The 15,373-nt window shown below is 43.9% G+C and overlaps 1 protein-coding gene across 1 annotated transcript in view; it reads right to left on the reverse strand.

Moving 5' to 3' along the window:
• Nucleotides 1-1,024: 1,024 nt before the first annotated feature.
• lrrc49 (leucine rich repeat containing 49) overlaps nucleotides 1,025-15,373 on the reverse strand; it is a 30,111-nt gene continuing 15,762 nt past the window's right edge. The window contains exons 10-17 of the mRNA XM_076077949.1: nucleotides 14,850-14,933; nucleotides 13,249-13,424; nucleotides 12,589-12,684; nucleotides 10,130-10,364; nucleotides 8,854-9,039; nucleotides 7,475-7,584; nucleotides 4,791-4,944; nucleotides 1,025-2,028 (exon numbers count right to left, since the gene is read on the reverse strand). Of these exons, the coding sequence (XP_075934064.1) occupies nucleotides 1,813-2,028; nucleotides 4,791-4,944; nucleotides 7,475-7,584; nucleotides 8,854-9,039; nucleotides 10,130-10,364; nucleotides 12,589-12,684; nucleotides 13,249-13,424; nucleotides 14,850-14,933 (1,257 nt within the window). The 3' untranslated portion in view covers nucleotides 1,025-1,812. The remainder of the gene's footprint in view (nucleotides 2,029-4,790; nucleotides 4,945-7,474; nucleotides 7,585-8,853; nucleotides 9,040-10,129; nucleotides 10,365-12,588; nucleotides 12,685-13,248; nucleotides 13,425-14,849; nucleotides 14,934-15,373) is intronic.

Here is a 15,373-nt window from a genome sequence, read left to right on the forward strand (position 1 = left end):
TCAATGTGTTGGGCCTTCTTAACTGTGTGGGCCTCAGGAGTTGCTGCACTGTCTGGACTTCCACACTGCTTCAGCTCTGACTCATCGTTCTCGCTCTCTGCCTCTGCGTCTGCATGCTGTCAGTAGTCACGGAGCTCTGTCAAGTCCTTTGGGACAAGACTTCTCTCACACAATGTTGACAGCCATAGCACCATAAAAAAAGACTAAATGTGTCAGCACAAACCAATGTTGTTTATCGGAGCTGCTCAAAATAAACTTGCTGGAGCTTTTTGACAGCAGACATTCGCACCGAATGGTTTCTTGTCAAAGAAAAAGGACAAAATAAAACACGGCATTTATTTTTGATGTCGGTTTGAGATCTTTGTGAAACAGGTGGGCCAAAAAAGCAACACATTACGTAGTCATACTTCTTATACAACATGTTTAGGTACACGTCTTTGTCTTCCATTGGAGGATATACTACATCATGCTATTTAGTGGGAGCAAAAAATGTAATATCTGTGTTTCTATAAATGTCTGTACAAAGCACTGGAAGAAATGAACTAAAGAAGCCTTTCACACGATTGTCTAAAAGTCTGGTTTAGATTCAACTTCCTCCAGACAGTGCACCACCTGTATGATAGAGATGAATTTCACAGATGGATAGAAAAAAAGAAAGAATTCTTTGAGAGCTATTGGTCACCAATGAACAACCAGAAAACAACCAAATGTAATACACAAACTGATGGTGTAAAAACCCCATGGCGTGTGCCTGATGTTGTTTGACACTCCATGTCGGTGCTGCGCTCCCCTCTAACATGCGTGATTAAATAAGGGGTTAAAATAATTATTCGTGTGACGGTTTGAGTAAGGGAGCCTGGAACAGGTGGTGATAAACTGGTGAAGCCTCTACACCTTTGGGGACATTCCAATCTGAGTTCACACTACCAAGGGCTTCGTGGTTGCTGGACCTGCTAGCACACACACACACACACACACACACACACACACACACACACACACACACACACACACACACACACACACACACATATAGAACCTAGGCCTCACCGGAGACCGATGGTCTACGAGATGTTGATAATGCTGAAGAGGGGGAGCATTAACATATTTTAGATGTTATTCTTGCGCCTAACGAAACAACTGATCTGAACCCACTTGACTTCTTCACTCCTGTAAAAAAAAAAAAAAAAGGTTTCCAGAGAGAGCAATAGTGTTAATACAGAATCTTTTAATACTAATAAGTACAATACAGAAAATCAGTGGTAAACAAAGAAAAAGTCCTTGTCCTTGTTTGTGCCCTCCTTTTATACGTCAGACAGGAGAAAGTGAGTGAGCGATGCATGAAACATTATTTAAGACACGGAAAAATCACTCGATAGTCTCGACAAAAGAGACGCGGGTCATTTTCAGCTGACGACAGTTACGGTGAAGAGGGGTCATTCAGAAAGCTTTTAAAGTGCAGCTTGCTCCGTAGGGGACCACGATGCACTGTGACCCGACACGTCCCCTTTCACTCTCTTCAAGTATATCACAGCTCCAAGCATTGAAGAATCGAACAGATTGTTTTTAGTGGAAATCTACATTCTTTGTCATGACAATTCCTCTAAATCAGTCTGCATCCTTCTTAAAGAGCTACACACTCGTCGGGGAAATACACCTTTCCGTTTCTACCGATGATCACAGCTGATAGTCGGTGATAAGTTACTGAGTGATGACGTGTTAAATAAATGAGCTTGTGATGGCGCCCCGGGAAAAGCTATGTCCACGTGTGTTGGTGTGTGTGTGGTCTTAAGTGTGAACCTTTGGTCCTCTTCACTTGGTCTCAGAGAGCTTGGCGAGGCTGGCTTGGCGGAAGGCTGCCCGGTCCCTCATCTCCAACACGCTGTCCCTCACCATCTCTGCAAACATGGAAGGCCAGAGCTTGTGCAGGGCCTCGCCCTTCAGATTGGTGTCGGACGCCCTTCGGACCAACTCCTGGAGGTACTGCTCTACCATGGCGGCGCGGTCCGACGACTCCACAGTGCCCTCCTGCGAGGAAAACGAAGAGAACATCGTTCATGTTGATTTATGGTGTTGAAAGGGCTTAAAGGTGAGGTGCAGTGGCGGGAAAACCACGGTAAGAAAAAGGTAAAGATTGCACACTAGGTACTACAATTGACAGAAACAACGTGGATCTAGGTCATGGGTCGGCAACCTGCGGCTCTTTAGCCTCTCTGTTGCGGCTCCCTGAGGTCCCCAACTGGCGCACCGGATCCGGACCCAGGAACTAAAAAACGATAGATAATTCGTAATTATACATATTGGGCACAGAGTTTAAACTTTAACCGCCGCCTCTTATTCAGCCGTTAGGGAACTTTTTCGGCAGTGTAGGAAACACACCGACCAATGCATTGTAAATCACATCACGTGATGCAGCTCAGCCAATCAAATATGGGTATTCTGACAAGTTTCCTGACTCAAGTGAGGTTTACACACACGGGGGAGAGACGAGGAAATAGAAATAAGAGCAGGGAAATTGCGCTAATCTCACATGACTCTCTCCAAAAAGAGAAACATGTTCAGAGAGAATATAATTTATAAGCAAGAATGAACAGAATCTTATATGTTAATTATTCCCACAGGCAGTTAAATCCTCTACTCCTGTCAAGTGCTTTTCCCTGCAGGTGGCTGATCATGATTTTCAGACCCCCGCCCTCTGTAAACTATCAATGGATAAATCCAAAAAAAGAAAAGTCACGGAGGAAAATAGAGAGTTTAACTCTGCGTGGACGTATTCATTTGCTTTCACTGCCTACGATGATGACTTACCTGTATGCTTCCAGAACAAGCACACAGCATGTGCTGAAAAGTGTCACGCTGGAGATGAGCGAAAAAGAGCGATTCCTCAACTGCTGCAGCAAACTGAGCTCTTCATAAGAGTTTGATATTGTTATATCAGGTAAAATTGCAAAAAAATGTCAAGAATTGTCTTTATTCTTGTTCTATATTTTCATAAATACAACAAACTATAGTTTTTGTATATATAATATAACTATATATAACACTTTATAAGCTGTGATATCAAATAGCTTTTGCGGCTCCAGACAAATTTAATTTGGTGGAAAATAGGACAAAATGGCTCTTTGGATAGTAAAGGTTGCCGACCCCTGATCTAGCTAAAAAAAAAAAAGGAAGTGTTCTCATAAGATGTATCATAAGCACAGTTGCTGAAACAGGATATTGATTCTTTAGAATGTAAACAAACAGGTGGGTCAGTGCTGTCTGAAAACAGACTATTATATTACCAAAATGATTGACACAAAATGCTTATTAACAGAAGTCAAAATATGTTTTCAATGTCCGATGTCATTTTTGAAAATCCCGTCCTGAAGTTATGTCTTAGAGAGATGTGGAATAACTTTGAACTGCTTTACTTTTGATGACTTGAGGTGAATAAACTTTAACAGAAAGAAATGTTCATCTTGCAGTTGCCACCACCTCCTGCATGCTGTGTGCAAAGTTGTACTGTCGCGCTCGATCTGCACAAACACAACAGCTAAAGCACCACTGTATGCTCTCTTGGTTTGAATGGAGGTTGAGATTGTATTAAATTGGATTGCTTTAAATTCTTGGCATTGTTCGCTGATCGAATAAAACCTTCTCGACTGCCGAGTGGGCTGGTGTCCCAAATCCTGATTATTTATTGTGTTGGAAATGAAGATGGAGATATGTTTGGGGCTTTAAACCACAACACAATGGCACTGAAAGAGAAATCAGATGCGGTGATGAAATAGTGCATTCAGGGTACATCTGCGATTGCAGGTTGCCAAAGTGATATGCCCGTCTGTGAAATGCACACACTCACACACCAATTATGCAGGGTGGGTGGCGTGTGTTGATCCCCTGTCTAATGGTGCGCTTGATTTGGCGTATATTGATGCCTTTTACATGTAAATACTGGTAAGCTGGGTAACACGTTCCTGACTTGGTGGGTTCTAGACTTCTTTGTGAAAGCTCACCTAGCAACGCAACATCAAATCCTCTTTATTGGTTGAACCGATGTTAAAGAGACGTGTTTCTGACATATAGTGGGCAGGGTTCGTCAGTAAGGGTTGTCAGGTTGCAATTATCAACAATTTTGTGGAACTGGCAACCAATTCTTGGCCTTTGGTTGCCATCAGTCGCAACCACTCTTTAACGTAACATTTTACAAATATTTGTTGCATTTAAATATTGCTGTGACACTCAGAACCAGATCCAGACAACGCTGCACACAGGTTTACCCGCATGCGCACCAGCATCTATTTTAGAGACAATGGCGAAGCAAATAAAGTTGTTTGCAGGGTGAAAAGTTTGACTAACCCGTCACTAGTCACGAGGCAGCACATCCTGCAGAACCACGGAGCTAGACGAGCACAGGAGGTCGAAGCAACACGGGCACGATGACGTAATGAGGTGGAAGCTGCAAGAGCTGGCACACTCACCATGATGAACACCGCCATTCACAAAGATTTTCATTATTAAGTTAACGTATTACTGCATAGCATCCTAATTACTCAAAATATATGGTGGCTAAAAATGGCAACCATATTTTCATATTTTGGCAACCAAAAGCTGATGCCTCCAGCCTGGCAACCACTTTTAAAAGTTGGTGTTGAGTCCTGGTGGGGCTTAGGTTAGTCGCTGTAGAACTCAACAATGCCATGGTGACTTTTGGTAGACAAATGGATTAATGTGGGACCCGAGCTTAACTAACTAACTAACTGTTGTTGCAGTCTCTCAAACTACTAGTAAAACAAAACAGATCTGACCTCAAGGCTCTCTGCACTGCAGTCTCTGCTTGGGTAGTTGAACAGCGCTCTGCTCAAGCCTTCTCCCATGAGCTTCCCATTGTCTCGCAGCTCCTCCGGACTGAGTCCTGCCCGCCGGCCACGCCCCTCCAACAGGAATTGCAGCTGGCGCTTCCTTCAGGGTGAAGAGAGACGAGTGAGTCAGACACAGAGTGAGCACACACACAGACACCTGGGGGTGATGCAGTGGCAGAAAAGGGAGTAACACCAAGTTACTAAAAATGTGTTATTGCGTCCATCAAACATCACTTTCTCACCTTAGAATCAAACTCTCAAATTTGAACGTCAGTGTTTTTAAGTGCTTTAAAAGTGATGTAAACTACATCAAATGCAGCTGTCTATCAGTATGAAATATCATGTGTTGCACTACTGCACCAACATGTTCCACGGGCCAGTGCCAGGGTGCTGAAGTAGTCTTTTCAGAGTAGGCTGGAGGCAAAAATTCCATATAGGATCATATGGGTTTGTGAAGTGTGAGTGTGAGTGTGTGTGTCCCAAAACGCATTTGTGTGTTTCAGTCACACATCATGCTGACGAATAAGATCATATGCAACAGGAGCATTAAGCATTATAGCGTGTACATTCATTCCACATTCATTCTCGATATGTTCCTTTCAGTGAGACCCCATAGTGATAAAGTGTGTTAAGTAGAAGAAGTGAACTTTCCTCGTTCTCAACAAGGTCAAAGGTCAATAGAGACAGAAATCAAACAACCAACAGATCGAACAAACCTTTTCTAGTGAAAGGCCTGTCTTTCTTTACAATGAAAATACCATTCATCCGGCCATTTTGGGTATTGCCACCATTCAAATAGCAAACGTTTTGCGTGGAATTGAGATGTTAGCAAGTTAGCATTAGCTTAGCAACACTAGCAGGGGAGTGATGACTACAAATAGCCCCATTAGGCGGAGAAGAGCAGCACTATAACTTTTTTTCCTTCAAACAGTTTGCCATGAAAAACCTGGCCAAATGATTAATTTTACAGGAGCCACAGCAAACTGTGAACAAAATCCTACAGCTATGGATTACCGTATTTTCCGCACTATAAAGCGCACCGGATTATAAGGCGCACCTTCAATGAATGGCCTATGTTAGAACTGTTTTTATATATAGGGCGCACCGGATTATAAGGCGCATAGAATAGAATAGCGTCGTAAACGTGTCTCTTGAAAGGTGCCATTTTGGGGTCTTTATACACACAAGTGGTGTTGGACTAGGAGTAAGCACAGTACCGGTGTTTACCGCGGTGCGGCTTTGTAGTTTACCAGTCGTACTGAAACATTTTGACAGAGCGCCGTGTACAACCAGTATGGATCAACCAATTAACCAATTGATCCATATATAAGGCGCTCCGGATTACAAGGCGCACTGTCGTTTTTTGAGAAAATTAAAGGCTTTTAAGTGCGCCTTATAGTGCGGAAAATACGGTACAAGCAGCATAATAAATTATTGTAAAAATATTAGATACTATCACATCTGGGTCAAACTGAATTGTTTTCAGATACCTTTTATCCTACTTGTTTCTTATGCTGCAAAATTAGACCCAATCTACTAAATTAATGTGTGAAAGAATTTAGTGTAATGAGATCAGGAATAAGAAAGTGTCGGTTAAAGTGATTGTTGACACAGAACACGTGACGCGCATTAACGTGAGCAAATGAAACTTACACTCTATTGCGTTTTCTGCAGATGTTATAGTTGTTATCTCATTTCCCTTTTCCAGTATTTTTGTATCCAGAAAAAGCACTTTATGTGACATCCAGCATACAGCAGGAGGGTTGTGTTAGATAAGAGGACAAATCTAACAGCATTTAGTGAAATAAATGGAAATATTGACTCAAGGGGTAATGACTGCATGCAGTGATTAAGATTTCAGTGTCGATGCGAAAATAATCTCTGGCTTCGGGCTGTTGTGTACTATCTATCCACAGACGTTATCATTATCTATGCATGAATCAGGATGAGATGCAGCCAACGGTTGTGCTAAAGTTTACTAGTTCATTTGCAATATGAGGGAAATTGAGGACAAGTTGGCAGCTCAAATGCATAACTGGGCTCATGTACTGCTTAACAGTAAGTGACATTAAAATGGAAATTGTTTAGAGAGCGACACGTAATACAGATTTCTTCCAGAGTCAGATGATTCGATCTGGCAATTTTCCAATCTTTGAGAGGAGCAGTGATACTGTGCGCAGCTTTGCTTTTGACTTTTAGGCTTCCCATAACTAACCAGATGATAGGAAACTTTTTTTTATTTTTTTTTTTAAATTCTTGTGCGTGACAAATTCAGCAGATTTCTGCTTCGCGACGATGTTTTTTATTAGGAGTGACAGACCTCGAGAGCTTTTGGCTGGGGAGAGAGAAGAATGTTTGTGTCAAAGTGCCAAGTACCCACCCTTTTACCCTGAGACACAGTCTAATTCCCCTGGCTCCTCGGTGCCAGGCTCCGTCTCGCTGTCTCACACAAACACACACACACACACACACACACACACACACAAATGTATACACGCATACACACGTTAATAATCCACACATTCTTGACATATTCAAACACACAACAGACACAGGACACGGCGCACACCTGTCATTAAGTTGCAGTTACTGTTAATTTTGTGGTTAACTGCGCGAGATCAAGTTCTCACCTGGACTCCTCCAGCAGCAGGAGGAGCCGGCAACGTGGAGTTTCGGTGGCTGCTATGTGACCCAGTGTGCCGAACACGCGCTCTGCAGCGATCACATCGTTCATGGTCACCTAAGGCAGACAACACAAACCAGAGTTTTGCACACAGCAGAGGATACGTGATTGATTTGTTACTCCGTGTGCATCGAAATGTGAAAACACAAAAGTAAGAGTTACAGCTTTGTCATGGGTTGTTGCCGAAACCTGCGGCTCCATGCCTGCTCCTGTGCGGCTCGCAGCTCTTTTATTCATAATAATATAATTATTTTAATGAGTTCAGCGTCACGGGATTTACCAACAAAAACCTCATGCACGTGGCCAACTAGCTGTCTAAACTTAAACATACAGCACTCGCACTTTCACAGAAGTTGGTTGGAAAATCTACCAGGCTAGGCTACTGACTGAATAGCTATGGCAGAGTCAGGAGAGCGTAAAAACTAAATGCAAATTATGAAGATGAGCACAGGACATTTTCATCTGAATGGGAGGACTTTTGGTTTCCCACAAGACACAGAATGTTGCAAGCACAAGGTAAACGCGCTGAAGTGTCATTCAGAAAAGCAGACTCTGTTTTGTATTTTACGAAAATGAATGAAGCATTCAGGGACAGTCACATTAGTATCATATCAGCTGGCATGGCTGCCTCTGCTCGTGCTAAAAATGCCTCAGAGATTGTTGTGCTGCTCTTTGCAATGATGTGTGTTTTTATTATTTATTTTTTTTGGGGGGGGGGGGGCTCTTTATGCTGGACTGATTGACCAGCCCTGGGTTAAACCATTGTGTCAAAAGCTACAAACATTAATCACAACTCTGTACTGTGTAACAGTATATCTTAAAAGATGATTTAGAGGCAAAATCCTCAGGCGCCTCGGGTGCTGTAGATCATTCCAGGAGACAAGGGCCCATCATTTAAGGCTGGTAACAGTAAAGGAAAAGATTTGAGACATTTTGTGAAATAGGCTTATTTGCTTTCCGGCCGTGGAGTTAGATGAGAAGAATTTTTACAGATTAAGAAAACTAAATATGACGTGTTAATTAGTGATCCTCAGAGGTGCTGGACAGAGAAAGGCTAGCTGATTTCCAGTCTTTGTGCTAAGCTAAGCTAACAAGCTGCTGGAAGTAGCCTTACATTTAACGAACAGACTTGAGGGCGGTAGGAATCTTCTTATCTCCATTTTTACAATATTGTGCTTCTGAAATGGCATATCAAACACATTCTATTTCATTTTGCGTAACACATACTCCATTTAACGCCTCGTCATTGTTGCTGGTTTTGTGTCTTACAAAGTCAGCAGGAGACGCCACCTTTACGCAGCAGGAAGAAGGCATTAACAAGCTCACCTCCTGGCCATTGATCCTCTGCAGGTTGAGGTGGTGGAGGCGGTAGACGGCGAAGGAGCGCCACAGAGTCAGACTGACCACTGGGTTGCCCTCCGGGTGGATGGTCAGCTGGTCCAGACGCCTCACCTGAGCCAGGGCCGCCAGCTGGGGCAGACGGCTGAAGTTGGTTTCCAAGAAGATCAGGTGCTGCAGCAAAAGTAACAAGTTAGTTTAAAAAAAAAAGGTATCACTATATAGCTACTGTATATTCATTCATGCCTGTAACTAACTTAGTTGATCATGGAAAAGACTGAACTGGTAAGGAGTTTTAATCCCCTCAGGAGAATCGATTTATATTGATGATGCCTGCGCCGACATTAGTTGAGATGGACACTTGAACTTGTGCAGAAGTCTGATGTTTGCTCGACATCTGGGTCGACAGGATCATGCAGAATATGCCACACAAAGTCCACAAAAATAGTCACGTTTATAAAGTAAATCGAGATAGACTGGAGAAAGGCAGTCGAGTGCACAGCAGATCAGTGCCGAGTGAAATAACATCCCTGAAAGTTTCTTTGTACACGCCGCCTCAGCAAATACATTTACTTTATTTTGGTCCGCTTCAGTTTGTGCACTGTGAAACCGAACCAGACCAAATAGAAAACAAACCGCAAAGTATCAACTTTACTCTGATTTGGACTAGCTAGCCAAACGGACTACGGCTTATGAAAGCGCCCTTAGACCAACATTTTTGGTTCAATTCAACGACAATCAAAATTTCTCTCACTAAATTTCCCTTTTCTTTTGTTTCTCTGCGTGAAAGTAAATATATATTTTCTGATTAGTCTGCAGGTAAGTGGGGTTGAAGTAAAATAAATATATACATATCAGATTATGTAGGCCCTTGCTGTAGCCCTCACCATGATCACTTAACTATTCCTTTTGTCTTTGGAACCAGTGCTCTCTTTACCACAGCACTCTGACCATTTTGTAGTGATGACAAATTACGTTGGGAGCCGTTCTGACCCCAAAAATGTGCACCAAGAAGAAATGTATGTTTTTGTGCAGGAGGGTCAGAATGACCACAACTGGATATCCAACACCTTTAGTTATCATTGCCTCATATAGAAAATGGTCCAGTGGATAATGGGCCAAAGGCAGTTTGGTGTTCGATGACACTCAATCATTTACTACAACCACATCCAAAGGAAAAATGAAACATGCACACTCCATTTTTTTTCTTCTTTACATTGACACAATCCCATGGCTCATTACGGAACGTGGCCAGTGCCCTCACCGACAGATTGGGGAACTTGACCCTTATTCGCGGCAGTGTTGGTAAAATGGCGTCGAAGCTGATGTAGCGGAAGGCGATTACGGTGACGGCGCTGGCGGTCTGAACACCCCAGCCCCTCTCCAGGGCCTCCAGGGCTCCGGGTCCGAATAAACGCAGGGTGTCTCCGTCCAGCTCCGCCAGGTGGCTGTCGGAGAGGGACAAGCTCTGAACGCTGCCGCTCCCTGTCTCCAAAAGCCTGCAAAATAAACATACACACAAAAACACATTGTAAACCAGTCTTGATACGCTGAACGCAAAGAATTTGAAGGATATCTTGGGGCAAAAAGTGCTTAGCATACATTTGCTTGCCAAAAGAAGGGAAAAGCTACATTGCTGCTGAGTGCGCGGCGGTCTCGTAAATGTCCTATTTGTCTCGCCTAATTGCTTTCTATTCTCCTTTACGACAGTTGAAGTGCCCTTCCGTGATAAGAGAGTCGTGAGAGTGGAGGATCTGGGCGAGTCTCAAGGAGACATAATCTCCCCGCCCGAGCCCGGCGCTCAGCCCTCTGGGTCTGCCGACACTCGAGGGGGCCTTCTCAGCATAGCGGGGGCATCAGATGGCTTCTCGCCGCACGCTACCAGACGCTGATCACTTTGTGTTCAGCCCTATTCATATTTCACACCCTTCCAATCTAGAAAGCCAGAAGACTAATCCTCTGATTACAGAACTCCAATCCAAGATTCTTGTTGAGACCGATTCTTTTTAGAAAGTGTGAGTTTGAGAAGTGTGTGGGAGTGAGAGTCAGTGACAGAGAAAAGAAAAGGATGGCAAACGTGCTGTAGACAGAGAGGTGAATACATAAGGAAACAAAATTAAGCTTTGCCGTGACCGAAGCCTCTTTGTTTGTTGCAGGCACAGCAAGACTGATCCCCCCCGGAGGTGACTCCTCTCTTTGCCGGAGTAAAGTAACTGTAAAACAAAAAGGTATGCAGGAGTAGATTGTAGTCCTGACCCAAATAAATACCTTTACCTGGACCACTAAAGTAAAAACAACATGGAGAAAAGAGGAGAGATCTGTGGTCCACTTGTAGGTGTCGATACTGTTTAAGTAAGTGTACAGTGCGACATAACTCAAAGGCTGCCCTAGAGTTCAGTCAGTTTTAATTAGTTCACTTAGTTTTAATATTTAAATAGAGCTATTACACAACTTACACTTGCAAGTCAACACAATACAACCGGATTATTCATGTAATAGAGCCTGAACCAATAAACCAGTGAGTGACAGGGAGTATCCTCCATCATATTTGTATCCAGACACATTGCTTTTACTCCATGCACCTTGTATGAAAGCCATTTTTATTCCAATATTAAGGGATGATCGTGGCAGAATACGGAGGGTTGCCATGGATATATTAAGAGAAGTGGATATGGCGTGGCAGAATCATCCTTGCTGACAATTTTTCCCAGTGGCCAACCGCCAAAATCCAACAAAAAAAATATCCGGATGGCAAAGAAAGCTTTTAATCCCAAAGACCATGATAACAGAACACACATCTGTGGGACTGAAGGACATTCAAAGACACTTTGAAGAACACATACGGTCAGTTATTACCCTGGTTCTTTGCTGCACTATTAACATGTCGAATTGACATGGGCATTGACAGATGTGCAAGAGGCCTCAAAATAGTGCAGTCGATTGCAGCTACAAAAGCACAGAAATGATAAAAGAGTGCACTGTTCCAGGTGATGCAATGTCCAAATGACAAGAGCATTGATTGAGAGCAGGTGTAAAAGTACTCAAGTGTACAATACATCTAGATCCCATCAGAAAATATCAGTTTGTGTAATCAGTTTGTGTCCCATACAGTTACTGGTCAGTATGGACAACTTAACTAATCTATTGAGACTATTTTAGAACCCGGACAGGTGAGGGTTATTGTTGGCTTTCTTCAGATTTATTTCTTCAGGGCGGGTGTACACCAATCGGCAACCTCCGGAACTTTGAGTTCCTCAAATGGCAACTTAAGGCTGGCTCCAAAAGCTAGTCAATCCCAATAGACCCCGATGTTAAAAGGCTTCACAGCAGTAAATAAACACATTTACAGCCTGGTACAAAAAAAAACACTTTTCGTCTCTATAGCTAAATTCCCTGTTAATTTTAATACAACTCACCCGTTTAAATTATATCAATGCTTAAAGTTAGGCATGATTGAGGGCGTGGTCGCTTTGAGTGACAGGTGGGTGCCGTCCCATGTCGCTAGCTGCTTGGTGTCTGCTCTGCCGCGTCACTCAGACCCGCCTCAGCTACACCGATGATCCACCTCTTTCATATATGAATTAGAAGGAAGTTGGTGACGGCCGGAGGCACCCACTTTGAACATCACAACGACTCCTCAGAAACCAAACGGCTGACGAGACGGAGACTAGGTCCATATTTCATACACTCTACAGTGTACACACTCATGCATTTTTGTCTTACTTGGGATCTCGTGGGCTGTTTGGGCGGCTGTTGGTGCGAAGTCTGTTCTCCGTTCCCGCTGATGGCCGCTCTGGTCCTGAACCTGGGCTTACCCGTCTGATAAAAAAAATCAAATAAAAAAAGACTGAGCAACACAGCAAACTATTCTTTTCAGAACCTTCTTAGATAAATTGGAAGCAAGCCTGTAAAGCCATGCTCATAATAGACTTTTTTAATCAGCTGAATCACATTCTCATTGACTATTGTGTTTCCATTCAGACGGCACTGACATAATGGTTCAGATTTCTGCAAACATAGAACTGGTTTGGAATGGTCAGGGCGCCCCAGATGTGTCTGCCAACAGATCTAAAGTGTTACAGTTTTATTTGAAAACAGATAATCCATGCTCAACATCAGCACCATGGCCCCAGATCAGAATTCTCCTCCAACCGAGGAAACTCATGGGTACTGTATATCAAGTCAAACCCGCTGGTAATCTAAACCCAGCGTTCATTGATCCCTTATGGTTTTATGTTCTCATCTGAGCTACATTATGTACAGTCTAACCAGTCATAGTGCACTAAAGAGTCACCCGCTCACTGGTACCTTAGCAGTGAGTGCGAATCGTCCCTCTTTTAGCTCTAGAAACGTGCCTCAATCGTCTGCTGATGTGGTGCGTACCTGGGTTCATCTGGAGAGGGCTCCTGTGCGAGGCCATTGGTCTGGGCGGGGCTGTGGGCGGGGCTGTTCTCCGGACTGACTTCTTCTTTAGCACCATTTGTTGGTGGCAGCTCCAGGCAGGCCCTGACGCCCTCCCACTGCTGCGCTGCATTACGGATCACCAGACGCCGCTTCTCCTTGAGGGACGCAACACACACACACACACACACACACACACACACACACACACACACACACACACACACACACACACACACACACACACACACACACACACACACACACACACACACACACACACACACACACACACACACACAGAGGAGGTTTCAAGTGACAGTTCTCTTGTGCAGAACACAGAGGGCTGATACTAAGCTAATGGAACCACTCTATTTATCTTGACATAATCACAGGCAAACATGTACCTCCTGCCTTGCTTGTCTCTGAGGTATGTTGCTGAAAAGTGTTTACTGGCCTTACTGGCAGATATCACCCCTTATTAAAGTAAGATCTGAAATTGTATATGCATGTGTTGGTCCAATTTATATGCTCTTGTTACAGCAGCATTTTCATTTAATTGCAGTTGCAGCAATAAAAGTGACATCCCCACCCCGCAAGAGAGATTATTTCTGCTCCTTTGCGGTCTTTCAATTGTTCTCTCCTGGCCAGGCTGTAGTTTCGATGCGCTCGGTTACGGAATGTGCCACTCCCCGACGGACGGGTGAGTCAGTATCAATCATGGCGCATCCTTCACCCTTACGAACTCTTGGCTGCGGCATTCAGTATAACATTTTCTCAACACCAGGGATTAACAGGAGTTAGGTTACTGAGAGACAATGCGTTCCGCACAGAGACCGTCTCTCAGCGAAAAGACACCACTGCAGGGCAGACACGGCAGAAGCACCATCCATGTGTACTTTTGCACACACACACACACAAACGCAGCTTACTGCAAAACAGATGCCCGTGCAAGTTTACAGGTACTGTAGCACTGAGGATGTTCCTAAAGGGTACTTCTATTGTGTGATGCTGATGCTGTGAATACATTTGAAAAGATGAAAGTCCATGTCCGCTTCCAAAAAGTGTATTTAATGGGCCGCGCGGCCTCAAGGATCAAAAGACACATACGTTGGAAGACACCTAAGAAGAGGGGAAAAGTAACGACAAATCCTGAGCATGACCTAAACAGTTTAGAGCTTTCTCATCGAATGTGTTCTGATGGGTAAAAAGCATCATTAAGAGGCCAAAGTGGTTGTTATTGTCCAAATACACACTTAATCCTGACTTTAACCTGGATCCCAAAAATATAAAGGCCTGAAGCTACCTAACACTGCATTTACACCACAGTATATATATAGTGTAACATTCATCACATCTCATCAGAAATACAGTATGTGGTAGTTCTGGAATGCTCCATCCAATACTTTGAACCACGTAGTTATCTTCTTCCTACCAAGAATAACTAACCATACAACACCCAGCATATAAAAAAAGAGCACATTGGTTCAGAGGACACCCGTAAATGTGCTCTCTGAGATGTAGGCCGCCATGTGTATTTGCTACATGCTCGGCAACAGGAGCTAATCAGATCAGACCGGTACCTTATGAATGGTCTGCTTGTGGCTCTCCCTCTTCTTCTCCTCCTCTTTTCGAGCCTGTACACCAGCCATGCGCCGATCCTCGTCCTGAAAAAGATAGCTCGTGCAATCAGAGTGTCGCTCCATTCATGAGTTCTGAATTATTCAGGAGGGAGGGGAGGGGGGGCACAAAAGACGCCACCAGTAAAAGGCTTGTCCTCTACAGAGGGGGGGGGACCGGACCGCGGTGGAGGATGGGAGAAGACTCTCAGACCAGCCGGCTGCATCACGGGATTATCTCTCTGATTTTCAGTCTCGGATCAACCGGTCCCAGCTGTTTGGCCAAAATTCCCAGAATGCAACGCTGCCGACACAATCTGAGCGTGCCAGCCGAGAGCTGGGGGATATTCAGCTGTCTGTGACGAGCTAGCAGAGACGACGCTTCAGCCGGATCAATGGTGGCAAAACTCTAGCCTCACCGGTGTCAGCTGGTGGAGGCAGATTAAAGATGTGAAGCCATTATGTCACTACTTTACACTAAAGTGCTA

This window comes from Anarhichas minor, unplaced genomic scaffold, assembly GCF_050575085.1.
Source record: "Anarhichas minor isolate MPS153535 unplaced genomic scaffold, ASM5057508v1 ptg000062l, whole genome shotgun sequence".
NCBI lineage: Eukaryota > Metazoa > Chordata > Actinopteri > Perciformes > Anarhichadidae > Anarhichas > Anarhichas minor.